Source organism: Delphinapterus leucas, chromosome 6 (assembly GCF_059928025.1).
Source record: "Delphinapterus leucas isolate spDelLeu-1000000601 "Yukka" chromosome 6, BTC_Dleu_Yukka2, whole genome shotgun sequence".
In the NCBI taxonomy this organism is placed as follows: domain Eukaryota; kingdom Metazoa; phylum Chordata; class Mammalia; order Artiodactyla; family Monodontidae; genus Delphinapterus; species Delphinapterus leucas.
Genome location: NC_143134.1, coordinates 22,157,159 through 22,185,008, shown reverse-complemented (window position 1 = coordinate 22,185,008; position 27,850 = coordinate 22,157,159). Strand labels below are relative to the sequence as shown.

Here is a 27,850-nt window from a genome sequence, read left to right as displayed (position 1 = left end):
TCAATTGTCAGGCATCGCTTACATAGGACCAAGCAGTCCCTGTTTCCCACGTTGGCAAAAAACAACCAGGGCAGATGCAGAAATGAGAAAATGCAGGGCCAGTACAATTTAATTAAAATTAGAATTTATTAAATAATAGAATTGAACTTTTGACAAGTTAGTGGTCTAGGGGATGAAGAAGCAGAGTTTTTCATTGTCTAAAAAATGATATCCAAGGAAAAAGAAAAGAGCCTGATTTTTCTACTAGTACCTGCCAAAGACAACTGTCTTATTTGATTCCCATGTTCCCATTAACAAAATGAGTTTGTTCTCAGTCTTCAGTTTGCATGATTTCAGACATATTTGCGCCTGGGGGAATTGTAACTTTCCCTAAAATTCAGGCTTCCTGCCCATCCTGTTAGGACTTATGGACAAGTGGGAGCCTCCTTTTCTGATGTGGAATTTAGAAACCTACTACCTTCTGAAAGAAAACCTACTGGGGCTGGTAGGGAAGGAGATGGAGAGAGGTAACCTCTCCAGAGCTGAATCCAAGTTTTGTCTCTCTAGGGAATTCTCTGTGTACTGAAGACTTAGAACTTCTGAGTTTCATTTTTACTTTAATTTGAAGAAACCGAGAGGTGGATAGATTCTAATGGCCTACACACAAGGCAAACACACACTAATATATTTAGTCTATTTACTCAAGAGGTTGAGCTGTATACAGGAGATAAAATGCACTTACAGTGGGGTTTCCCTGGTGGCACAGTGGTTGAGAGTCCGCCTGCCGATGCAGGGGACACGGGTTGATGCCCCGGTCCGGGAAGATCCCACATGCTGCGGAGCGGCTGAGCCCGTGAGCCATAGCCGCTGAGCCTGCGCGTCCGGAGCCTGTGCTCCGCAACGGGAGAGGCCACAACAGTGAAAGGCCCGCGTACCGCAAAAAAAAAAAAAAAAAAAAAAAAAAAGCACTTACAGTGAGGGAAGAACTAGAGTGTGATGGATATCTTCTGGAGAACAATTGTGCCTCCAGGAAAAAAGCGCTCCACTGGATACTGAGTCCCAGGGAGCGCAGCCCGTGGAAGGGGTGGGGGGCGCAGATTACCCCCTGCAGGAGGACCTATTTCGCACAAGTCCTCATGACCTCTTGGTCCTCCTTTTCCAGGCTCTTCATCCCCCTCTCCTGGCTCATCTCTTTTTCTCCTTCTTTCCCCACCTGTTGCCTTTAATCGGGGGATCGAGGCCCTCCAGAGCACCCCCATCACCTCCCTATTCCCTGGGGCTGCTGCACACAAATTAAGGAGCCTCTCAGCCCCTGTATTTGAGGCCTGAAAAGTCATCTGCCTCAGAACTACTACTCTGACGCCCAAAACTGCCAGCCACCCTTGGCTTTCCTCCCTCCCAGTGCTGCTTCGTGGGCGGCTGGCGGAGGCCCCGCGTTGCGTCTCTCGGGAGAAGAACGCCCCCAGGGCCTTCAGCTGGATGGCTAGTCGAAGGCAATTCCTAGTCCCAGGGATCGCTCGTGAGAGAAATGCCATCGGGTGGCCTATTTCCTCCACGGCGGCGCTCCCTCATCCCGGCCGCGAAAGGTTAGCGGAGAGGCGGGACCGAGCATCTGTTCAGGGTGGCGCAACCGAGCCAAGACGCCTCACCAGGCCCTGACCCCCTGAAGCGTGGCGGGCAGATGGCCCTGCGGGTTGGCGCTCGGTCCCCCCGCGCTGAAGCCAGAGCTGGCCTGGGGTACGGGGGGCGCGGGGCCCGGGGGCGCGCCGGCGTAGCCGCAGCCGTAGGGAGCGCTGTAGGCAGCGCCCGCGTAGCCGCCGAAACAGGAATAGGGCGCCGCGGCCGCGCCATAGGGGCCGGGGAAGGCGGGCGTGCGGGGGCCCAGGCAGGGCTTGCCATCCCGCACCAGCACGGGCACCGCCACCCGGCGTGGCGCTAGCGGGTGGCCCGCCAGTTCCAGGGACTTGTCCTGGCGCTGTCTCTTGCACTTATAGCGCCGGTTCTGGAACCAGATCTTGACCTGCGTCGACGTAAGCTGCAAGGCGCTGGCCAGGTGCTCGCGTTCCGGCGCCGACAGGTACCGCTGCTGCTTGAAGCGCCGCTCCAGAGCCAGCACCTGCGCCTGCGAGAAGAGCACGCGCGGCTTCCGCCGGGGCCGCCCTTTGGGATGCTCCGAGCCAACCCCGCGCGCGCCGCCGCCGCCGCTATCACCCACGTCGCGCTCCTGCACTCGGGTACCGTCGCAGGGGGGCGAGGCTGCGCTGAGGCCGGACTCTAAAAGCACAGGAAGGAACACCGTCAGCGCCAGCCTAAGGCTCACCCGAGAGATTCTTACACTGTTTTCAAGGGACTCCCCTCCCCTCCTAGTAACCTTCACTTCGGTTCCCCGTCTCTCCCTTCTGCAGACCCCTCACCCCGTCCCAAAGCTTGTTCCTTTCCCCCATGCTCTGTCGCTTTTGCAGCTGCTGGAACATAATGCAAATTGTGACACTCAGTGGTACCCAGTGTACAGTCGTTTACCCAAAGATAGACTCTCGATCCAGAGTCTAAGCTTCATTCTCTTCTTAGAATGTCTGTATCTGGGCTGTTCCCTGTGATTGCAATTCTAAAGTGTGGGCGAGTTTGGGGAAACTTTTGCTGCGAGCCTATTAGATAGAGACTGACTTTAGATTGCTCTTGGTGGGGAAAGAGAGAGACAGAGGCAGAGAGAGAGAGAACCAAAACTCGGTGACATGCTTGCCCAGAGGCTCCCATCCGCCTGGCTATCCGTTGTGGCCCGGCGCGCACCGCAGGGTACTTGGTTTCTAGCCCAGGCGCCAGGGTCTCCAGTGCCTCCCACCTTCACCTCATCTTTGCTCACATCCTTGTCTCTTTGGTCGTCAGATGCTCCACTGGCACCAGGAACCCTTCCCATCTTTCTTGGACGCGATGCTCTGTATCCAAATTAACAACATAAAATAAAATAAAAATTATTTTCTGGCTGCTGATTCTTGGCTCGGAAACTGAGGTTCTCTTTGCGGGGTATGTAAAGTTAAGATCCACATTTGGCTTTTTAAAAAGCCTCCTCTTTCTCCTTTGGGGTCTCCCGGGAGAGCGGGTGGCGTTGGCTTCTCCCGGACTTCCTCTTCGGATCCGGCAGCGCCCTCGAAGATAACCCCTGGGCGACTGTGCTCGGGACCCTCCAAGACGCAGACTTTCCTTCCCTTCTTCCCACATCTCCTGATTTGGCAAAGTTCTGCTTTTTATCCAAGGGTAGGTAGGAAGGAAATGCTGAGTTTTCGTGGAAATTCACGCCAGGAGAAAACCGGGAACGTGAAAGGATTCATGCTCTTGGCGAGGCGGAGCAGGAAGCCCCTAATTAGAGCCGGTACTACTTGGAATCCGACTCCAAATCCACAACCGCGCTGGCGCGGTCTCCTGGGGCAAGGGGCTGTTTGGTATTTCAGATTGAGGAGATAAAACCTTCCTTCAGAGAAGCCTGTGCTCAGACAAACTTAGGACATCTCTCCCGGCAAAGAGGAAAGATATTGACGAGGGTGTGTTTTCTTAGCAAATCAAAAAGTAACAGCTGGCCTTCGGTGACTCTGTGGAACAAGCAGGACCCCATTTGGGAGTCGCTGACCACGCAGACCGAGGGACTGCAGGCCACTCCGTGCCTTCCCGGTCATAGTTCGGAGCCCCTCTCACCCTGCGTCCCTGAAAGCAAGTTGAGGACGGAGGAGGCGCACAGAATCCCCCAGCGAAGATCCCTTCCACGCGCGATCGGTGGCTGCCGTGGCCCCTGGGCTTATTTCCTGGAGCCGGGCGCTGGCCCCTTCTCGGCGACAACCGCAGCCGCAGAACAGCGAGCTGCCCCGGGCGCGCCAGCGGAGGAGGAAAGCCCTGCGGCTGTCTTCAGCTGCCAGGTGACAGCAATGGTCAGAGGAGCGTGACCCCTTTTTCGGCAAAGCCGAAGTGAACGGCGAGCTGTCTGAGCAGCGCTGGGAGAGATTAAGGTTTAGGGTCCGCTGCAGAAAATTCACAGCTTTCTTTGGGAACACAGCAAAGTGTACTGTTCTCCAGGCTCCTGGAGCAGGTGAATAACCAGCCTGCAAGTCGACGAATAACCCTGAACCAGCATCTTAATTTTCTTCATGTGGTTAGTTTGAGGCTCGAATGGAGTGTCCGTGGTACAGCCTGGCCGAGGAGGCCTGACCTGCGAGGCGCCTCTCGGGAGCCCCCAGACCGGCATGGAGGCTGCGGACCAAGATGCAGAGGTTTGGAAAGAGGAGGAATAGCCTTTTCATCCCCCCGAATGTCGAGCCTCTCCAGCCAAAACTTCCCGGCTGGCAAGAGCCAGCCCATCACAACCCCCGTCCACCTCTTCCCTTCCTGCCGCTGGTCGCAGATGCCTTGGCCTCTCCACCAGCGCACAAGGTTGCGCCTCCGGAGACCAGGCGCTGAGGCTCCGCTGGAGTCGTTCGTCTCCCAGAACAGCTAAAACGCGAGCTGCCCTTACCGTGCTCCAGGCAGAGGAACGACTGGACTGGCCAGGCCACTCGGCAAGCCCCAAGAAAAGGCTGGGCTGGGATTGACCCCAGAGCCTAAGGAGTTTCCACTCCCAAAGCGCCCAGCTGCTTTGATGGCTACACTTTCGGCAGACGGTTTAGGGTATAGAGGGTGAGAGATGTCTGGCAAAGCTGGTGGTGATGGAGCACAGCTAAGATACTGTAGAGGGCTTTGCTGTAAGAAAGAGAAGCTGGAGTTTCTGGGAACTGTGGCTGTGGGTCGGGGCTGGGGCGGGGGAGTGAGTGTCTGTGGGAATCAGAGGACTGGCTGTGGAAATAGTGAACCCCCAAGATTCAGGACCTCATTTTCGTTAGGATGTCTGGAGGAGATGTTAGAGGGGGCTGAGAGTCCTGTCTTTCGGACTCTTCATGTGAAGGAAAACGGGGCTAGCCCTCGGAGCCGGGAAGACCAGGAGATGCGTGTCCCCCCACGAGCCGATTGGTAATAATCCACCCCACCTCTTGGTCTCCATGTAGGAGCCAAGACCCGAGGGCGTACTCACGTGGCTCGCCCACCAGTTCAGCGTCCATCTCTGTGACTGTCTCACAGGGACCTTCAGGAGGCTCCGACCCTTCCTGCCTTCTGTCGCCGTCGCCGCTACCGGTGCTGGGAACCTCCGACCCTCCCTGTTCTGGGACCGGTAGCAGGTACTGAGAGCTTTCCGGGCTCCTCCGTGCACCCCTGAGTTGCAAGGCCTCCGGGCCGATCTGCTCACGCTCCAGCCTCAGGATGTCATTGACCGAAAAGGGAGTGGAGGTGACAGGGTTCAGTAACATCCTGAAGGAGGAGGGGGCGGGGCTGGGGCGCGCTGAGCTTTCCGTTTTGCCGCTGCAGACTCCGCAGACCCAAGGTCTACGATAGACACCCAGCGTCCCGTACTGCGCCTTCCTCTGGGCCATCCCTGCCAGTCGATTGACCGGGCCGGGTGACGAAACCGCGGACCCCCATTGGTTCCCGCAGAACCCACGTGTTAACTCAGCATCTCCCCCCGCCCCAGTCCTTTCTTCTCTCGCCCTTCTAATTCCTCTCCAACCCCCAGCAACCTTCCGAAAGGTTTGGGTTCTCGAAAGCATGGAAAACGGGAGAGAGCCTGCGCATGGCTCGTATCTCGGTGAATACAGTACAAACGGGAGCTTCCCAGGTCAACCTTGGGTCCCTCGGGACTCTCCTAGAGGGTTTGCGGGGATGGGGGTGGAACCCTTGCTCTGCAACCCTAGTTGGTCCCTCCGGCCTAGCCTCAGCTCAACTGTCCAAAGCCTGGCAGAGGAAAACTCAGGTGGAGACCGCTGGGCACCCGCGGGATTGGAGCTGCACGCGTGAGTGTAAGTGCGCGCACGGCAAGGGCCAGGAGGCTGAGAGCTCCTTCCAGGGAGCAGGGCTGGACCGCAGAGGAGCGAGTCTGGACCCTCCACGGCCTAGACTGAGGTGGAAATGTCTCACTGAGAGCCGAGTCCGCATGTAGGGAGCCGAGATCTGCCACTTCCCAGGAGGGACATCTCAGACCTGGCGCGAAGAAAGGACTTGGGAGCTATATTGGGGGAGCCCCTGACCTCTTTATAGGCTCCGTGAGTGGGTAAGGAGGAGAAAGGTAATAGTCGCCGCCGGGGTGTAGGGGCCAGACAGGTGCTCACCTTGCCCTTCACGACCCCAGGGCCCTTCTTTTCCTCCCCTTTATCCTCCCTAAAGTTGATTGCCTTGAGTGTGTGTGCATGTGTGTACGAACGCGGCGCCCCACGAAGGGGTGGGAAGTTTTGACGAGCATCAAATCTTCGGGAAAGCTCCTTGGGCACAGCCGGACCGAGTAAAGGGAGGCAGTGTGTGCAGTGGTTATGCAGGTGGAATCCACAGGTCCAGCCCTCGCTCTGGAGCATATCAACTGTGGGCTTTGAGCAAAGTATTTACCCTCCCAATCTTAAGTAAAAAAAAAAAAAAAAAAAAAATGGAGATAAGAATAAGCCCATCACAGGATGATTGTGAGAATTAAGAGATAACATGTATGAAAATATCAGCGATTGTTACTACTCATGCTACATGGTTCAGTCAAACATGATTCCGGGTCAGCAGTCGTAGCACAGAATCTAAGAAGTTAAAAAAAAATTTTTTTTAATCCAAATGAGATCTCATTAGAATTCTTTTTGGAATTTCAAATACAATGTTTCTTAAATAAACCTTCTTAGGAGAATTCAATATTATAAGAACTAACTGGGCATTATTATTTCCTGAAACCCAGATAAACTGTACACATCTCCTCAGGCTAGTGAGCACAAAATTTCTCGGAAAAATTCATGCAAATTTTTGGCAAATTTGATGGTTCAGCCAAGAAATAATTTCTTATATATCGTATCATTTAATCTTTACATCGAAGATATACCCTGAGTGTTTCCAGCTTTCCTTTTATTAGTGAAGAGTCGAAATCAGAGAGGTTGAGTGACTCCAGAGGTGGCCCAGCTCGTCAATGGCAAGGTGCACCAGGACCCCTGTTTTGCCAAAACAGAACTCCTCCCTCCTCCCCCCAACAAAGAGACATCTCTTTGTCCTCAGAGACATCGAAATCTTTCAATGACTCATACATTTATTTAAATTTTGTTATTTTTTTCTGATTATAAAAGTCATGCTTTGGAAAAAATTAGGAAAAGTTGAAAAGAAAAACGAGATCCATCCAGAGATGATATTTTAGCTCACTTCCTTCTTTATATATTTTTGCATGTATGAGCTCATAGGGGATATGCGAGCTTGTATATTTTAAATTTACATCATGAGCATGTGTAGCTTCTCTAAAGAGTTTTTACAGATATATTTTAAAATGGCAATATAATAGTCCATGTTATGGATGAACCATAATAGACTGTTTATACTTTTACATTACAGCTTTTTTTTTTCTGTCGCTGTGAACAAGGCTTCAGAGAACATCTTCATCCTTGTCAACATTTTGGATTATTTCCTCAGCGTAAATATGTAGAATAAACAATGAATCAAATATTTTAACACTTCTAAAACATATTCCACGACTTCCTAGAAAAACAGTATTATGGTATCCTCCTGCCTCCAGAGGTGCAAGCGATTGTCTGGTTAGGCGTGTGTTTACAACAAGTCAGGCACCCAAATCACGACGAATTTAGAACCTTTCCATTCAGAGCACGCCGGGTAGGCGCTCTTCCCACTCCTCTCTGGGAGCCGGCAGAGTCCTCGCCTTCCAAGCTCGGCTGGGAGGGGAACCCGATTAAAAACTTTAAGTCACAAACCTTCCAGCACGTTATTCTAGAGTGGAATTCTCTCGGCGGACTGCCGCGCTCTAGGAAGTCGTAGAAGAAAGGGCACCTTGGAAGAAATTGATATCAGCAGCCCTGAGTTCAAATTCTTCTCTCAGATCCGCAGGCTTGCCTTTCTTCCCTGGTTTGCTGCCAGGATCAAATGAGATTTTGGACGTGGAAAGGATTGCTAACCCCTCTCGTGCAAACACGAATCTTCGTTACCGAAAGAACTCAGGCTCCCCGGGCAAACCTGGAGAGCCGGGCCCACGTCGCCCTCGCCCACCGAGGCCGGGAGAGCAGCGGGCCGGGAACCTGCACCTCGGCGCTCGGGTCTCAGCTCCCGGCGCTTTCCGCTCGCCCGGGCCTCGCGCCCCCGGAGTCGCCTGCCGCGGTTCGGGACCCCGGGCATTGGGACATCGCGGTAAATGAACCGGGCCTCCGCGTCCCACTTTTTCCTCCCCCTCCAGCGCCAGGGCGCATTGAGCTGTGCGCCCCGGGGACTGGAACCGCTGCGCTGATCTCGCCCCTTCCGGGTCAATGGATTGCAGCCGCGTTAGGGATAGCCCCGCGGCGGGAGGATGGTGCGAGCTCTCGGCAGCTAGCTGGAGCGCGGGCGTCGGGGCGGGGAGGGGAGTAATCTGGCCTGGTGGCGTGAGCAGAAAGGCCAGGAGTCCTAGGGCTCTCAGGCGCATCCCCGGACCCGATGCAGCCCGGACAAGGAGGTGCGGTGTGTGTGTCCCTTGGGCATGAGTGGAGAAGTCATCATCTCTGTGCGGGGGAGATGGTGGGGGGGCACAGTGTGTGAGCTGAGCGGATCTGCTTTACTCCACCTGGCTCACAACACAAAACGCTCAAACAATACTAGGTCCACAAATGTGTTTTGAGCGCCTACCGTGGGCTAGTTCCGTCCAAACTCTGAACATACTGGGGAAATGAGGGGTCTCAGAGCCTTAATTTTATCCCATTCTTTTTTTAAAAAATTTAAATGAATTTTTATTGAAGTATAGTTGCTTTACAATGTTGTGTTAGTTTCTACCGTACAGCAAAGTGAATCAGCTATACGTATACGTATATCCCCTCTTGTTTGGATTTCCTTCCCATTTAAGTCACCACAGAGCACTGAGTAGAGTTCCCTGAGCTATACAGTAGGTTCTCATTAGTTATCTACTTTATACATAGTATCAATAGTGTATATATGTCAATCCCAATCTCCCAATTCATCTCCTCCCCCCTCCCCCATTTTACCCCATTCTTGCACAAGAGACAGACTCAAATCATTCCCATGATACTTGGCACAATCATATGGAATTTGTGCGCCATATTTATTGAAACTCTTCCCATCCACGGTTAACAAGTGTCCTTTTCTCCCCTATTTCAGACTTCGCCAAAACGAAGGGATTCCTTCTTTAAAATTTGATACACAACAGGCAACTTCCAGTAAAGTCCGGCGCTGGGGCCTGTGTGCTCGCAGGAAATCAACTGTCTCCAAGGTCTTTGACGGGAGCTCAGGATCCCCATTAGACTGGACTGGGGCTCTGGGTCTGTTGTCACAGCTGTATCCCCAGGGCCTAGGCTAGCAACCAGCACGTAGTAGCTCTCCAATCAACATTTGTTGGATAAAGGAATCTGCCTTGTTTGCTTGGAGATAGTCCTTCCGACACCCTGGGGACTGGTTCAGTAGAGCCTGGCCCTCCAGGAGTGGGGAGACTGACTTGCCACGGTTTCTATTGCTGGGGTTCTTTTAAAGATATTATAATAGCTTGCTTATATTTTGAGTATGTGAAACATTAACATAATTCTAAACGTCAAAATTATGCAAAAAGAAGTGGCCACACACCTTTATCCTTTCGATTTCCATTCCTCTTTCTTTCCTGGTTCCTATACACTCTCAATCTCATGGTTTTTTCCTCTTTCTCTCTCTCTGTATGTTTTGCACAAATGAACAGCTACATGTATATGTTTCCTATTTTTCTGTCTTCCTTAGCTGACAAGGTAGCGTAATATGGGGACTCTTTCTTGTGGTTATAAAGCAGTGACATTTATTAAGAGTTTTGTGCTGGTATTATCGCTTCTGATTGCCACCTGTGGATGGCTCTGCTTTATAACACAGGATGTCACAGCTGCAACAACGATGTCTATGCATTTTCTATCAATACCTACATCTCCTTGGCTCAAAATAAGCTAATCCATGTGTACTGTATACTCAGGATACTGAGTATCTCCCACTGTTCATGACTGCATAGATCTCCGTAGCCTTATTTTCACAGAATGCCTAATTGCAGTTTTAAAGTAAATCCTTTCAAAACAACTCATTGAGTTTTCTCTTTTTTTTTTCTTTAAAATGATGGTGTCTTTTGAATGATGGTTTCTCATGTTTTCTTTTAGCTTAATTAACTCTATTTTACAGCTAAAGAACACAGATGATACCAAACTACACAACTACCAGAAGAAAATCAGACTCCAGGTTTTCTCACTACTGATGCTGGTTTTCTTTCCACCATATTCCCGTGTTACAAACACAAAGACATCACCCTTTACCTCTGCTGTCCCACTTTACTTCCCTCAAGAGTAGAAAGGAAGATTTAAGAAAAAAACTGGGAACAATTTGGCAAAAAGAACTGGACTATTTTATACATAGTTTTCTTTTTGATTTTTAAATCCATATTTACATCGCAACTCATGGATTCTCAAAATAACTCTGTGAGGTGTGTAAAGCAGTTATTATTTCTGATTTACAAAGAAAGAAACTAGTTTTCTAGTTTACAAAGAAAGATCAAGAAACCTGTTTTGAGTCACGGGTCTCCTCATTTTCAGGATGGAGCTCTTTCTTTTAGAGCACACAGACTAAGATGAAGGCAGTTGCTTAGTTATCATCTTTTCTTATGTTTCGTCCTAGTTCTTTGCTCAGTACTTCTTAGAACACTTGTTTCTAAGGAAAATCCACTACACATTTTAAAATTTCACTGACACTATTACTCCAATATTTTCCAAATTATTCCAGTCAACTCAGTAGAATTTTCCTAGTGCCCTTTACATATGGGGAAGGTAATCACATAATCTATCATCTAAAGCAGGACTCTTAAAAAAGAAAGGAAGCACTCACTGGATGGGAGGTCAGGCATAAACCACAGCTGTTCCAGGGAAACTAGGACATATGGTCACCATATATATATATATATATATATATATAGTACTTTGCAAATACTCAGGCACAGGGATAAATAGCACATATTCCAGAATCCTCCAGGAGTATCCAGTCCAGTAAGAGAGAAGACAAGTGAACTTTTATTATGGGATGATGGGATGTCATCAGCACGCCTTTATCTGGTACACTGGCGTTAATGTGTCTAATTTCACCTGCTTGATGAGGGAAAACATTCACCATCAACATCTATGATGTAGATCTGATTACCATATTTAACAGAGTGGTTGATCACTAGTGTACGATTTTTTACGCTGCCACAGGCAGGCCCACCTACAGTCACATGCCTAAGGCCCCTCTGCTAGCACAGGACCCTCCCCTGAATAAGGGCTGCTCCCAGTACCCATTCCTTCTAATAGCTGCTCTCTCACAATTTGCTTTTTTCACTTAACAATATATCATATTGATTCAAAGAGCCCTTCCTTATTCTTTTTTACAGTTGCTTAGTACTTCATTGTCTGAATGTGCCATAGTTTATCCAACTACTTGCCATTGAACAAGTATTTAGATTTTCCCTGTATTTTGCAATTACAGTGTTGTAATGAGCGACATTGTTGCTCTGTGGTTTTGTACGAGTAGAGGTATATCTTCAGGGCATATTCCTAGAAGTGGGATTGTGGGTCAGAAGGAAATGCATGTATCATTCATGCTGGCTTGCCAAGTTTCCCTCCAGAATGGTTGTACAGGCTTGCATTCCACCAGCAATGTATGAAAGTGGCTGCCTCCTCTGTAGTATCCTGGTCAAAAGAATGTATTATACCTTTTAATTTTTACCAATCTGATGGGTGAGAAATGGTATCTCAGTGTTATTCTAATTTTCATTTCTCTGATTATTAGTGAGATGGAACATCTTTTATGGGATATAGACAGATGTGTATGTGTGTATGCATATACATATATAATATACATACAAATTATAAAAACACATAAATATATAGACATAAATACACATACATTTAAGTTGTATCTTTCCCCCATTTTCTATCAATTTTTAAGAATTTTCTCTCTCTCTCATATATATATATATATGTGTGTGTGTATGTATATGTATAGTGATTTGGCTATCTGTGCTATATGTTACGAATACTCTCTCCTGTTTGTCAGTTGTCTTTGAACTCCTTTCATAGTGCGTTCTGTCATGCATTTTGAAATGTAGTCACATGTATTCATCTTTTCTTTCATTGTCTCTAGATTTGAGTCGTCGTGAGAAAAACTTTTCCTGCACCCAGGTTAATCACCCATATTTTCTTCTAGTATTTGTATAGTTTTGTTGTTTACTTTTAAATTTATTTGGAGTGCATTCCAGTGTATGGTGTCAATTGAAGATCTAATATTATCTTTTCCCAAATGGCTATTTTGGGACCACTTAACGATTTGCCTGAGGTGACTTTCAGAGGCGCTCTCTTCGAACCCCTGAAAAATCTGTGCAAAAATCTCAGGGTTAGAGGAGGAATATGGATGGAGTGAAGAGCGGAACGGGGTAAGAGATTATGAATTGTTTAAAAAACAACCAGTTTTTCAATTTCTCCCCGTCATCTCTCCACAGCCTCATTTTGGCGGCGGACACAGTTCAGTCTTGCTGCCAGACCGCGGGGGCTGGACCACCTCCAGTCCGGCGCTCGGGTGCGGCGCTCGTGGGACCCTGAGCCTCCTCCCGAGCGCCGGCCACACCTTCAGAGAATAAAAGACTGTCATCTGTGGCCCGGGGGACGCCAGGGCTCCTCTGTGAGGGGCTAGCCCTGTTCCGGGAGGCGCGGGCGGGAATTCGGGAGCCACAGGCGGGGGCCAGGCCCGGGTGATGCTGGAGACTCTTATCTGCGCCGCGCTCCCAGCTCCATTTCAATTAACATTCCAGCGCCCGGCCGCCCCGCCGCCTGATAGCGCCGGCCACCAAGCCGCGGGAGCGAGTCCCCACCCCTGGAAAAATAAACGGCCCCAGCGGCTGTGTGTGTGTGTGTGTGTGTAGGACCTGCAGAGGCCCAGATCAAATAAACAGCGCTGCCAGAGCCGAGGCTTCGCTGCTGTGCCGTGGGGTGGCGAGTCTCGGTCGCGGTCGCCGTGGGCTCGGGTCCGGGTAACGTGATACCCGGTAGCTGAGGAGCAGCATTTGCGCCCCAGACGTGCTCCCGGCTGCAGCGGTCCCTCCACACTGTGAGACCGCAGCTGCTCTTTTAATAAACTGGCAGTCGGCGGTCTTGCTGAGCCTTCCTGATATCCCCAAAGCCTGTGAAATGATCAAGTGCATCGCTGCGTCCCCAGAGCCTGTGAAAGGAATTTCACACAGACTGCCTGACCTTGGGGGTCAGGCAGATCCTTTCCCGGCCTTTTTAGTATCTGGTGTCTTGCTCAGCTTGGGCATCCATGATGTCATTGATGTCCCTTTGAGATAAGTAGGACAGATGTCAGCATCTCAATCCCAGGGATGGGGTGTTGAGGAACAGAGGTCCAGTAATTGTTTATAGCAATTTGCCTCCTGAGGGGGCAATGACAGATCTGGCACGCAGAGCTTTGGGGTCTGCGGCTCCAAGTGGCACCTTCCTTGAGAGGTCACCACCAACTTGCAAGTTGCTATAAATGATATTCTACTATCATTATTGTTATACCCTGCAAATGTAAAAGATGTCAACACCTCAGCACACAGGGCCACCTCTTAACTGACTGTATGCATGTGGGGTGTCCTAAGTGGAAAACATTCTAAATGGAATCTTTCTACCAAAAATTCACCCTAACAAGACATCAAAAACTTCTTTATTTCTTTAATATCATTGCAAGTTGTTCAATTATTTTTCCAGGCAATTTAAGCACATCCTTTAGGAAAACCAGAAACCTGCTAAGGTGTGGTGGGTGAGGATTACACTAGAAGGAAATAATTGTGAAGTGAACTTGTACTTAAATACCATCCAACCCAGACTGAGTCCTAAGGCATTCATAATCTTCTTATGTTCCCCTGAGAAAATAACCTTGTCTGCAGCCCTCTGGGGGCCACCCATTCCTGGTGGGCGCCTTACGTATAAGGAATATAATTTGTAATGTAATCTCGGTTTTCCGTGTTTGTTTATCCTGGATGGATACTAAAGAAAGTGGAAACTCTTCTGAGATCTCTCCCCCAGGAACTTGTGGATCCTTCCCCCAAAACTCAGGGAGAAGGGCACACGGGCCCCTGTGCTGGGGGAGATCCCAGGACCTGGGGAGCTGTGGGAACAGGTCCATTACCCTTTCCCCAGTGGGCACTCTCCGTATGTAAGTGGCAGCTGAGGGACAGCCTCCTGGACAAAGACAGAGCACACAGGCACAGCCAGCATGTTGATATTTGGTGCCACGTAGATAAATTAGCCTGATAGCCAAGTGCGTTTTCCCTTTCCACCCCTTCCCCAGACAGTCTGACGCTGAGTAGATGCATTAGAGAGTAGTATGGCTCATTTAAAAGCTGACCTAGGGAAGGTCTGGTGTTTTGAGCAGTACCACTTTGCACAGGAGAATACGCCCAGAAAGCTCTCCCTGTGCCAGAAAGCCCTTCATCCAGCTCCCTTAGGCAGGGCTCCTTCTGACCTCGGCTGTCGTTTGGGTTCCCTCCAGGGCCTGGATGCTGTAGGCTGCCCTGCTTGCTTGGAGCAGGGTTGAAGTGGATCTGTAGCCACAGAGTCCTGGGCTTGCTTGGGGTAGAGTGGAGGTTGTGTGGGAAACCACTGTACCCCAAGAGAAGGTGCTGATACATTCTTCTTTCTCAAGTCCTGATAATTTGGAGAGACTGGAAAGCAGGGGATTATAAAAAAGAGATATAAAGTGTTTGACTCTGATCCACCAGGAAGACTGTTAAATATCTAAATCTTCAAAGTTTTACTTTGCATTTCCTTTTGACCTCTCTGGGGGTCTGGGAACAGAGACACGACGGGCGTGGCAAAACTGTGCTTGTTATAAGACACAGGTTTGATATTTGTCAAACCACATTAATGCAGAGAAGGAAGTGCCGTCCAAAGAATAATTATTTGCTGTCTAATCCCCAGGAGGGTCCCTCTGTCCAAAGCTAATACTTGAGCACTAATTTACCAAACTCTATGCATTATTTTTCTCAACCACCTCCCTCATTTTTACAGACAGGCCCAGAGAACCTGAATAATGTGGCCGAGGGCACCTCCTTAGCAGCAAAGGAGCAGGACTTCTGCTCAGCCTGAGAGAGCCAGACTCCTGTTTGGAACCACCAGGCATGATTAGGTATCTACAGGGTGTTCGCCTCTGACATTTATCCTCTTATCCAGTGCTTCCTTGCCAAGTAGCCTTTAATAAATATAGATGGTTTAATTAAAAAATGCATTAAAATTCTCAGCATTACTTTTCCACCTTGAGCGAAGGGGTGGGCTGAATATTATAATAGCCAATACTCTGTGCTTAGCAGGCACTGTAGCTTACACGGAGTTTTCTGATGTATTTATACAATTTATTACCCACCACTTGTCCTCTTCTTCCAGATGCCTTCATGGCTTCTTCAGATCTTCGCTCAGGTCATCTCAGGTCACCTTGATTCCTGCCCTCAGTGAGATAATATTTGGGGAGGGGTGAAGAAAATACACACAAATATAGCACGTAAGTAAATTGTATAGCATGTTAGAAGGTGATATAGGATATAGAGAAAATAGATGTGAAGAAAGCAAATAGGTAACAGGATCAGAAGTGTGCTTGTGTGTGTGTCCGTGCATAGGTGGGCAATTGCGATTTTAAGGGGGATTAGAATAAGCCTCTTTGAGATGATGACATTTGAGCAAGAACCCAAGGGAGGTGAGGGAGTGAGTCACGTGGATCTGGAGGGAGTGTGAACAGCTAGTGCAAAGGCCCTACGATGGGATCACACTTGGCATGTTTGAAATCAGTGTCTTGAGAATAGATGGAGTGGAGTGAGGGAGGGTGGGAAGGAGAGGAGTAACAGGAGATAAGGTCAGAGAGGTAAGGGGCCTTGGTGGGCTGGTGAAGGACTTTGGCTTTTACTATTGAGGGAAACTGAGAACTTCGGAAGGTTTTGAGTAGAGGAGCAATATAATGTGAGTTGACTTTGCAGAGGACCTCCCTGGTTTCTGTGTTCAGAATAGGTTGTAGCAGAGCAGAGATGGAAGGGGCGAGACTTGTTGGGAGGTAACTGCAGTAATCTAGACAACAGATGAGGATAATGGACCCAGGGTGGAAGCAAAGGAGGAAGTGAAAAGTGGTCAGATTCTGAGCATATTCTGAAGGCTGAGCAAACAGGATTTCCAGACAATTGGATGTGGAGTGTGAGACACAGTCAGGGGTCAAGGATGACTCTAAGGTTTTTGGCTTGGCCAAATGGAAAGGCGGAGGTGCCGTCAGCTGAAAAGGGAAGGACTACAGGCAGAGGATGTTTTGGGAAGGAGGCCAGGAGTTGAGTTACAAAATTTGAGATGTCTAGGAGACCCCCAGTAAGCAGTTGGAGTCAGGAGTCTAGGAGACCGGCCTAGACTGAGAATATATATTTGAGAGTTGTTGGCATAGATATGCCATTTAAAGCCACAATCCTGGATGAGATCACCAAGAGCATGAGTGTGAATAGAGAAAAAAAGAAGTCCGAAACCAAATTCTCATGCAGCCCCAAAGTTAGGATTTTTAGTACAGGAAACGTTCACACACCAACTGGTCTGAATGCTGCAAAAAAGTCAATGTCATTAAAAAAAAAGTGCTAGGTTGTTCTACATAAAAGAGGAAAGAGACTTTACCACCAAACACATTTTGAGAACTTGGGTTGAACGCTGGATAAAAAAGAAGCTACAAAAAAACATTTTGGGAGCAAATGAAGAAATTTAAATTAAAAAAAATTCCCAGTTTTATTGAGAGCTAATTGACATACAGCACTGTGTAAGCTTAAGGTATACAACATAATGATTTGACTTGCATATACTGTAATAAGTTTAGTTAACACCCATCACATAGATACTCCCCCCAAAAATAAAAAATGTTTTTTACCTTGTGATAAGAACACAAGATTTACTCACTTAACTTCCAAATATACCATATGGCAGTGTTAACTACTGTCATAACTATGGTCAGTGTTGTACATTACATCCCCAGTACTTATTTATCTTGTAAGTGGAAGTTTGTACTTTCTGACTGCCTTCGTCCAATTCTCCCACCCCCAACTCTGGTCACTTTTCCTATGTGTTTATTTATTTATTTACTTATTTTGTTTTCGATTCCACATATAGGTAAGATCATACAGTATCTGTCTCTTTCTGTCTGACTTATTTCACTTAGCATAATACCCTTTAGGTCCATCCATGTTGTCTCGAATGGTAGGATTTCTGTCCCTTTTATGGCCGAGTAATATTCCGTTGTATATACATACCAAGTCTTCTTTATCCATTCATCTGTCTATGGACACTTAAGTTGTTTCCTTGTCTTAGCTACTCTGAATAATGCTGCTATTAACATGGGGGTGCAGATATCTCTTCAGCATGGTGTTTTTGTCTACTTCAGATATATTCCCAGAAGTAGGATTTCTAGATCATATGGTTAGTTCCTTTTTTAATTTTTTGAGGATCCTCCATACTGTTTTCCACAGTGGCTGCACCAATTTACATTCCTACCAACAGTGCAGAGGGATCCGGCTTCTCTATACCCTCGCCAGCATTTATCACTTTTTGATGATGGCCATTCTAACAGGTGTGAGGTGATATCTCATGGGGGTGTTTTCTTTTTCCTTTTCCATTATGGTTTATTACAGGATATTGAATGTAGTTCCCTGTGCTACACAGTAAGACCTTGTTGTTTATCCATCCTATATATACTAGTGTGCATCTGCTAATCCCAAATTCCCACTCCATCCCTCCCCACACCACCTCTCCCTTGGCAACCACAAGTCTGTTCTCTATGTCTGTGAGTCTGCTTCTCTTTTGTAGATAAGTTCATTTGTGTTATATTTTAGATTCCACATATAAGTGATATGATATGGTATCTGTCTTTCTCAGAAATTTGAATTTGAATAGGTATTAGATGATATGATGGGATTAATGTTAATTCTCCTAGCTGTGATCATAGTAGCATGGTTTTGTTGGAAGTGTTTCCGACGAAGAGTCATGATGTATGAATTTTCAAATGGCTCAGTAAAAGAGATATGGAGGGAGAACAAATGTGGCAAAATGGTAGTAGCTGGTGAATGGTTAGTTGAATAGAAGAAGGCCACGTGGTTATTTATTGTACTGATCTTTCAATTTTGTAAGTTTGAATTTTTTCAAAATAAAAAAGTCAGAGAATAAAAAATTAGAGGAAGAGAAGGAACCATGAAGGAGACTTTGGAGAGGAGCAGAAAAACCAGAGGGTGATAACCTGGAAACCAAGTGAAGGAAGTAGGTAAGAAGGGAACATTAATGATGTAAAGTACTCTTGGAAGGTCAAGTAGGATGAGAGAAATGATTCTTGGATATAAAAATGTTATCAATGGTGACCTTGGCAGGGCAATTGGGTACAGTGGTGGGGTGAAAACCACCTTGCTGGCTAAGCCCAAAGGATGGGCCTGCTGACTCAGAGACTGGGCTTCCAGAAGCCAGGAGTGAGTGTGTGTGTGTGTGTGTGTGTGTGTGTGTGTGTGTGGTCGCGGGGACCAGTTGTGGTGAGTGAACTGGGCTGCCGCACTCAGGGCAGGAGGGCAACAGGGAAGAGTCCTGGGAGGGAACCACGGGGGCGAGGAGTCCCCACTCTCCAGGTTAGGAGCACTGATTGGCGTTTTCCTCTGGAAGAGCGAAATGCCCATCAAACAACCTATGAGTACAGTAAATACTAGCGTTGGCTTTTATTGCGCAGGGAGTAGATTTATGCGGATGGAGAAGGATGAACCGGGAAAACAAAATAACTAGAATAAGAAGTGTACTTATTTTATTTTTCTTGGGGGGGAGTTCAAATTCACGTGTATTTAATAACAAAGACAATAATACTCGCCATTAACTAGCTTCTTGTGTACCAGACACTAGAAGTACATTTACTTTATTCCTTCAGTTTGAACGCTTTCAGGGAGCACTGATCAAATACGGGTTAAGAATGATCACGTTGGGGCTTCCCTGGTGGCGCAGTGGTTGAGAGTCCGCCTGCCGATGCAGGGGATCACGGGTTCGTGCCCCGGTCCGGAAAGATCCCACATGCCACGGAGCGGCTGGGCCCGTGAGCCATGGCCGCTGGGACTGCACGTCCAGAGCCTGTGCTCCGCAACGGGGGAGGCCACAGCGGTGAGAGGCCCGCGTATCACAAAAAAAAAAAAAAAAAAGAATGATAACATTGTATTGATATTTGGATAATTAGGATTAGAAAAACAAATTCCTATCTTTTTGAAACAGTAAGCAAAGGGTTGTTTTGCTTTGTTTTTGTTTGTTTGTTTGTTTTTAATCTGCTGCTTAAATTACCCCAGTAGTTGCCTCAACTCAGTTTTCTAGGGATGAAGCCCTTACCCTCGTGTTGATGATATAAGACCAGCCTAGATGAGGGATCCATCCTCACCCCACGTCACAGCAGTTTTGGAAACCTCTTGACTCTCTTGCTCTCTCCTTCCTTTCTTCAAAAGTAACCAGATTCCTAAAGTAGCATACACGTGGAAAATAAAGAAAAACACAAATAAAATGAAAATTTTCTAATCCTATGACTCAGAGAAAATTTTTGATATTATCCATATATATATATATGTATGTATGTATAATTACTTCCTTTTGAAGAGATAGGAACTGGATATGCTGTTTTCTTAACTGCTTTTTTTTTCTTAACATTGTATCATGAAAAATGTTTTATGTCATCAAACATTCTTCTATAACGTGATTTTGAGTAACTGTATAATATTTTTATCTAGGGATACATAGGACTTTTTAAAATAAATTTATTTATTTATTTATTGTTTTTGGCTGCATTGGGTTTTCGTTGCTGTGCATGGGCTTTTCTCTGATTGTGGAGAGCAGGGGCTACTCTTTGTTGCGGTGCGCAAGCTTCTCATTGCGGTGGCTTCTCTTGTTGTGGAGCACGGGCTCTAGGCGCGTGGGCTTCAGTAGTTGGGGCTTGTGGGCTCAGTAGATGTGGCTCGCGGGCTCTAGAGCTCAGGCTCAGTAGTTGTGGTGCAATGGCTTAGCTGCTCTGCGGCATGTGGCATCTTCCCAGACCAGGGCACGAACCCGTGTCCCCTGCATTGGCAGGCGGATTCTTAACCACTGTGCCACCAGGGAAGCCCCGATACATAGGACTTTTAAAGCTAGGTTTCTTTGTAGGGTATTGAAGTTTCTTCCAAAATTTCCCTTTAAGTACTATTACTATAAACATTCCCGTAATAAATATCTTGTATGCCTCCCAGATTGTTTCCTTGGTATAAAGTGTGTTGAGGGGAGAAGAGGAGAGGAAGGCATTAGTTCTTCCAGAAAGGTGGCACGTAGTGGCAGAATCTGCTAGAAAAAGTGGAAATCAGTCTGATATTCTCCTGTAGATGCCTGTTAGCTTTGTCTGCGCCCTACCGCACCCAGGCACTAGAGGGCGGGGGGGAGGGGATCTTGTCCCAAGGAGTCTGATGCTGGGCAGGCGCCTCGCAGGACCATTCACAAGGGGGCTCCTTCTCTGTAGGGGCTCTTCCGAATGCTTCCCCTCCTCCTAGGCAGGAAGTGATGGTGGAGGGTGGCTTCCTGGATCCCAAAGAGCTCAAGGAATGGCTGCTGGAGGCTGGAGGCTGAAGGCTGGAGCAGCTCTCACTTCAGGGACGGTCCTGTGCAGCCTGCAGCTGGGGCGGCCACCACCCTTCATGCCCCATGGAGGTGGGAGTCGTGGGGTTTCCCGACCTTTTGCAAATTGTCCTGGGGACCAGGAGCATAAAGGGAGCTTGTTGCTCTGCCTCATTTGGCATTGAGAACAGGATTCGGCCTGGTTACACAGAGGCAGTTCGCAAAATGAATTGTCCTCGGCCACCTGTGCTTTCCACACTCTGGGCTCTCTGGAGCCCAGAAAAATTCAATGTATACAGCGGCCACAACCGAAATCCTGAGGGTATTTGTCTTGTGTCGCCTAAGGACATCTGGCAGGTAGAGTTTTAAAGCTCAAACCTCACTGGAATTCCTAAATATGAAAAGGAAAATAGTAAAGCTTTAAAAAATGACATAGCAGAACATTTTCACATCCTTGGGGTAGGCGGGTGTTCTTGCAATAGGCCCAATCTATAGAGGAAAAGATTGGTACATTGGACTACATCTTGATCATCAAAAGCCAACTGTAATCTATTGCCAAGGCCAGCCAGAGTGGGAGATTTTTACAGTACATCATGGTAAAGAGCTGAAATACAGAACAAACTCTGCCAAATCAATAATAAGGATAGAAAAATGAACACATGACTTTCCTTTCACAAAGAAGAAATCAAAATGGCCAATAAGCATAAGAAAAGGTGCTCATCCTCAACAGGCTGGATTGGCTGAAATTTAAAAGTCCAGTGACACTAGGTGTCGGCTACGATGTGGAGCAAGGGGAATGTGTATACATGGCTAGCGGGAGTGGAGATTGGAAGTCTGTATATGGCAATATCTAACAAAGCTGGACGCCCAACTACTCTGTAACCATGATTCCATTTGTACAAATAAAATCTGCTGACGTGTTTGCACCTATGCACCAACAGACCGTATGTACATCATGTCCATAGCAGCATTATTTGTAATAGCTCCAAAGTGGAAACAATCCAAATATCCACTAATAGTAAAACAAATTGTGTTAGAGCCATAGAATGGAACGATATAGAAGAACATACATGGAATATTATAAGTATGGAATACTAAACAACAATGAAAATAAATGAACCACAGATAAAACAACAACAGCAATGAATCTTAAGGACATAATATTTATTTATTTATTTATTTATTTTGCGGTACACGGGCCTCTCACTGTTGCGGCCTCTCCCGTTGCGGAGCACAGGCTCTGGACGCGCAGGCTCAGCGGCCATGGCTCACGGGCCCAGCCGCTCCGCGGCATGTGGGATCTTCCCGGACCGGGGCACGAACCCGTATCCCCTGCATCGGCAGGTGGACTCTCAACCGCTGTGCCACCAGGGAAGCCCAAGGACATAATATTGAGCCAAAGAGGCCAGATACAACAGAATACATAACAGATAATTTCAGTTGTACAAAGTTTTAAAAGCAGGCAAAATTAAATTTACTATATATCATTTAGAGATGCATCCTTACGTAATACAAATATAAGTTACTTCTAGGAGAGAGGGAGAGATTTATGATTCAGAAGTGGCTGGTCAGAGTTTCTGAGAGAGAGCCTTCACCTGGGTGGCTGTTATCCTAGTGTTTGTTTTAGAACAATTCATTAGCTTTGGCACTTTATTTTTTTTCAGAGACATCAATGGTTTAATGTAAGGAGAAACTTACACGTCTGAAGCAAGATCCTGGAGCAACACCCCACCATGTGCAGTAGATGGCAGCAGGACACGGTGGCAGTCTTCACTCCTGGGGGGGTGCTTGGGGTCGGGGGGAAGGGAACATGGCCAGTTATATTGGGGGGAGATTGGTGTCAGGGGGGTTCATTAGTTACCAGGGAAATCAGTAGAGGGGCACACCCCTCACTACCCCTTTGATAAGAACAGTCACTAGCTGGGGCGGAGGCAAGTACGCAGGAAGGTCAGTCCTGTGAGTAGGGTGTAGGTGAAGCAGGCACCGGTCAGGCAGCGGATAGACAGAGAGCAAGAGAGCAGCCATCTTGAGTGGCCTGACTGTACACTCCACTCCTACTGACCGTGCACGACGCTTACAGTCTTGGTGCACTCCTTTCCGTGACATCCCTCGAGTCAGGTATGTAGGGGGCTCTGCAAGCAGATACCACAAATACAATACAGACGGCAGCAGCCCAAGAGGATCAAGGAGGGGTAGGATACCTAGTATGCTCAGAAGAGTCATTTGCCAGGATGTGGGCCAATTTTGGAGCCAAGCACTTCCTGGGTCAATGGAAAGGGAGTCAATGGCAGCAGTGTCCTGTCCAGCTCTAAGGAAGGTAAGGCCACCCCTGGTTTTCATAAACCCAGAGCCACCCCCATGGGAAGAGGAAGGTCAAGCTTTAAAAGAAACGTTCTGGTAGCCTAGCCAGGGGTCAGCAGTCACAGTATAGATCTGTCATCCCCTGCTATGTTGAGTGCCATTAGGGGTGGACCCATTAGGTCTTTCCAAACAAAAACCAGTTAATGCCACTAGTTGGCTTTGTGTGTCCAGAGGCAGCCTATTCCGCTCCACACAGCATAGCCCAGGGGGGCTCATGGGCAGTCAGCTGTACAGTCACGTTTACCAACGGGGGTCCTTTTGATGTATTGGCAGGTGGGACGGGAAGATGGTGAGAGTCTTTCCCCCCCCTTGTCAGTAGTCCCTACACAGTCACAGTACCCAGATCAATTTTTCATGGAAGTCCAGAGGAGGACAAGAGCAGCAATTAGACCCAGCAATTAGACTCGTTTCGCAGTGAGGTCAGTGTGGCTGTTCAGCCCTCAGACAGGTTTCCTCGCTCAGACTAGGGATGAAACGCAACACATCTAACAGGCACAACACAGGGGAGATCATGACAATTAAGCAAAATACAAGCAGTGACCACATTCTGAGATAATACCACCCCCGCCTGTGGTTTTTGTCCTAGTCTGCAATACAGTTCAGAAAACTCAACTTTTGAATGATACCAAAACGTGTCTAAAATCACGTATACAATGGCCACCTAGTTTTGTCTTGGATGTCTGAACCACAGCCAGTCCATTTTGACTTTCAAATCCATTCCCTTCCTCAATGGCCAAAGCCGATGTACAACACATGTCTGAAAGACCACAAAACAGGCTGCTCTGGTCAGTAAACTTTAAGTTAAGCCAAAATGACTTCATTATACCTCGATACGTGCAGATTTTTCCATCATTTCCCCTTTTGATTGCAAATCTTTCAATAGAAAGCATTGATGATCAAAATATCCATCCCTCAATGCTGGGGTGCTGGCTTCTACCCCAGGTTTAGATCATGTCCCTCGATGCTAGGCCTCCTTTATATTCACCTAGACATTCACACTGAGGGAAAACTAATCAGATCTCATGAACAGGCTCAGAGGTATGTTAATGGGGAAACACTTTATAGGCCATACGTTTTATCACTTATACCCAATTGTCAGACAAGCATTGTACATGTACTTTTAGTAGCAGACTTAAAGCGCGCAGTGTCACACTTCCTGAGTAATTATACTCTGTGACAATTTCACTAGATAATTTTCTTTCCATCCAGGACATCAGGGCAAAAGCATGGCTAACACAATAACTTTCATAAATACAGACTTCACTTAACAGAACTAGAATTTAATATCTACTAAAACATAGTCTTCTTTCTTCTTGAAATTACCGTCATCACCAAACAGGGCCAAATCAAAACTAATTTGTTTGCAAAAAACAGTGTGGTCAGTTGACCACCTAGGCTCCTCCAAACCGGCTGTGGTGGAATTCCTCAGGAGTGTCAGACTGAATTCCCAAAAGGCCTCTCGAGGCCAGGAAAGCCATGCAAAAGGCCTGCCATCAGATTCTGCTTTGGTGGATTTTTCTCTTCTGGAAGTCCCCAATATATTGAGATTCCTGCACATGCCAGGAGAGGGTCTTTTCCATTCCCCTGATAAGGCTGCTCAGAACCCAAGAGTTCCCAGTTTCTGGAGGGACCAGATAGAGAGAAAAGAAAAAAGTCTCAACTCTACACACAGGTTTGTTTACCCAATTGCTGTAGGTCATAACTAACTTGAGGGGAAGGGCTTCTCTCTACCTGGAGAACATAGATATAAACCAGTAGCATTCCAGACAAAACTATAAAAATTATAACTATATTCAGCAGTTCACTCTGTAACCAATTCTTTTGTTAATTTTTTCTGAAGCCATCAGGTTTTCCATTAGGATTCTTCAACTTCTTACCATGTTCAGCAGTATAATCTGAAATTTATCAGAGACCTGTCACTGTCAAAAGGTCCTTCCTATGAATCTTCTTGAAGATGAAGCACTTTTGCAAAAGCATCAGAGTACAACAATAACTGTCTATAAATGACAAAACACTTAAAAAGTCACGGTAAACACCTGATCACAATGTAATTGATAAAGAAACTCGGTTACAAGAATTATGACTGATTATAATCTTAACCCCTGAAAACCTTAATCTCTGGCAAACACCAAGAAGCAAGTAATTGTGCATTTTCTGGCTAGAAAACTTATTCTTTAGTCTTCCTCTCCTAAGAAGGCAAGAGTAGGTAAACTTAGACCCACCCAGCAATGAATGTTCCAATATTTTATCCTATTTGAAATGACACAGATAGTCAATGAATTCTCTTCATTTAACTTAGTTTAGTTTCAAGTTACCAAAATCTGGAGAGACTGTTTTAGATAGACATTCCCAAAACATAATTATTTCATTAGAGTTTACCTAAAAGCTCTTTTTTCTCCTTGACTCTTAGTGATCACATAAGTTAAAGTTCCAGAGAGCCCAGGTAGATCATCTACATCTCAAAGGCACAAGAGAAATACCAATTCCTTCTGGAGAGTTAGTTTAACCAATTACAAAAGTCTCCCTTTGATACAACAGCAGAGCCATTAGACGCCATTGTCCTCCAGATCTATTGGCAGCCCCCATTCAGCAAGGACGGCCACCCCGAGATCACCTCCGCAACTGTCCATTCCTTGTCCTGTATTTCCTCGCACCTTGGGGCTCACGGGAGTTTCCTCCGTCTCCTGGCTGCTCCCCCAATTGTTGCGCTGCACCCCACAAGCCTATGTGCTTGCCCAGCTTCAAGAAGGAAGAGCGAGCCCGGAGTCAGCAACAGAGACATCAGTGGTTTAATGCATGGGGGATCTTACACATCTGAGGCAAGGTCCCGCAGCGACACCCCACCGTGTACGGCACGCGGTGGGCAGGACGTGGTGGCAGTCTTCCCTGGCGGGGTGGGGCGGGGAAGGGGCATGGCGCTCACGCTTTATACATGTTTTGTACGGGTGGCCCGGGTCTCGGCCTTAGACCTGCGGAGGGCCGGGTGCCAACCGCGCGGTGGCGAAGCTCCGGCGACACCGCAAACAAGGACCCAGTCAGGAGTGATACTGGAAACAAACTGAGGGATGGCTTTGAAATCTTGGCCACCTCGCTAGTGTTTCTTCGAAGGGTGAGACCGTGGAGCCCACGTTGCCTATTGGATCCACTTACCTTGGGACCCACTGTCCCCAGCGGGGTTGCGGTGGGGTCCCCGCGCCGCGCCTCCCCCACCCCCCGTCCCGCTGCACCTCCCGAAGCGCCGTGGTGGGCGGCGGAATTGTTCTCCTCTGACCTGGGGCCGTCCCTGTCACTGCAACGGCCTCCTGGGGTGGCCCCTACCCCGGCCGTAACCCGACACCGCGAGCGGCTGACGACGCGCGGCGCAGGCAACCCAGACCCGGCCGTTTGGGTGTCACCTCTCGGAGGGGAGACTTAGAGCCATAAAACCACCGGGTGCCCTGTGCTGTCCAGATTCAAGGAGAGAGGCTGGCGTTTATTGCGCGCCCTCGCGGGGCACTTAGCCGCGTTTGCCAAGCTCTCTTGTGTCCGATCCTGTTCCCTTTTCCTGCCCGTATCGGATGTCCCTTGGTACTGTAATTTACTTAATAGTTTGTTAATTGGACCCACTTTTAGAAAACGTAAATATTTATTTTAACCTGAGTCTAGATCATAATATTCACTAAAGCACAGGTTTGGAGCCATATGTGTGTGTGTGTGTGTGTGCGCGCGCGCGCGCGCGCCAATACACATTGCATTGTAACCATAACTTGAAACAAATGTCCGTCTTTCACACCATCTGCGATTTGGACAACACGCTCTAGAAGAGGCTGCTTTATTCTACTTTAACCCCCCTCCCCAAATGAAAACCAGCCCCGTTTTATAAATGAGATATATAGGAGGTAACTTTTCTTGGGATAGAAACGCACACCTGCCCCACATGGGCTGCACCTGCTCCTCTGCCCCGTGACTCCGAGGCTGGAGAAGAAGGTCTACATCCGCATCCTAGTCTAGGGGCCCTGACCGAGCATCAACCGCTCCACCAGCCTGGGAAGAGATAGGAGATGCAGGAGACCACCTGCCATTTGCTCGGACACAAAAGACTGTATCCAGTGTTTTGTAGACACATTTAGGAAGCAGTTCCTTGCCTGTTTACTGTCTTGCCTCTTGTTCTAAGGTGGTGCCTCACTCCCACCCCAGGGCAAGCCTGGTGCCATTCACAAGCTTCCCCACCCTCCCTTGTGTCCCTCAGAGCCGCCCTGTTGGCTCAGGGCGGCTGAGCCTCACTTGCCCAGAGTCTCTGTTTAATCGTGCCGCGAGATGCCCCTTCCAAAAACAACGCAACAAGCCAATTTGATGGCACTGGTTGGCTGGCTCAACCTGCCTCTCAGACTCTGATGTTCGCTGGATGTGGGGCAGTTCTGACTCCTGACCATGTCTTACCACAAAGGGTTGAGGGTCTGTCCCAGCGCTTCTCAGACTTTAAGGTGCTTATGAAGTAACTGGGACTTTGTGGAAACGCAGGTCTGATTCAGCAGTGTGGGGCCTGAGATTCTGCATTTCCCACAAGCTCCCAGGGGATACTGATGCAGCTGGTCCTCAGACCACAATCTAAGTAGCAAGGATGCAAGGGACTCAGACTTTTGGTCTAACTAGAGAGGCAGAAAATGTGGGGGCAGTTGCTCTTCCCCAGAACCCACCCTTTGCATTACCTTACTTTTGCCTGAGGCAGGCCCTTTGTTTATGAATTGATTAAAAAGACAATGAGGTATGTGATGAAGGGTAGAATCTTGGAGACCAAGCCATAATTTGGCTTATGCCATTTACTGCAGGAACTTGGCTGTCACACAACT

At 47.8% G+C, this 27,850-nt stretch overlaps 1 protein-coding gene across 1 annotated transcript; it reads right to left on the bottom strand.

Moving 5' to 3' along the window:
* Nucleotides 1-1,624: 1,624 nt before the first annotated feature.
* On the bottom strand, nucleotides 1,625-5,624 carry NKX2-6 (NK2 homeobox 6). The gene is made up of 2 exons (XM_022594823.2): nucleotides 5,030-5,624; nucleotides 1,625-2,253 (listed from the first exon to the last, which is right to left on the bottom strand). Exons 1-2 carry the CDS (start codon nucleotides 5,598-5,600, stop codon nucleotides 1,625-1,627), a joined length of 1,200 nt encoding a protein of 399 aa, XP_022450531.2. The 5' UTR covers nucleotides 5,601-5,624.
* Between the last annotated feature and the right edge of the window lie 22,226 nt (nucleotides 5,625-27,850).

Coding starts and splice junctions, on each gene's coding strand:
- NKX2-6 (XM_022594823.2), bottom strand. CDS start 5,600: ATGCTTTCGAGAACCCAAACCTTTCGGAAGGTTGCTGGGGGTTGGAGA. Junction 2,254..5,029: donor TGAACTGGTGGGCGAGCCAC/GTGAGTACGCCC, acceptor CTGTGCTTTTAG/AGTCCGGCCTCAGCGCAGCC.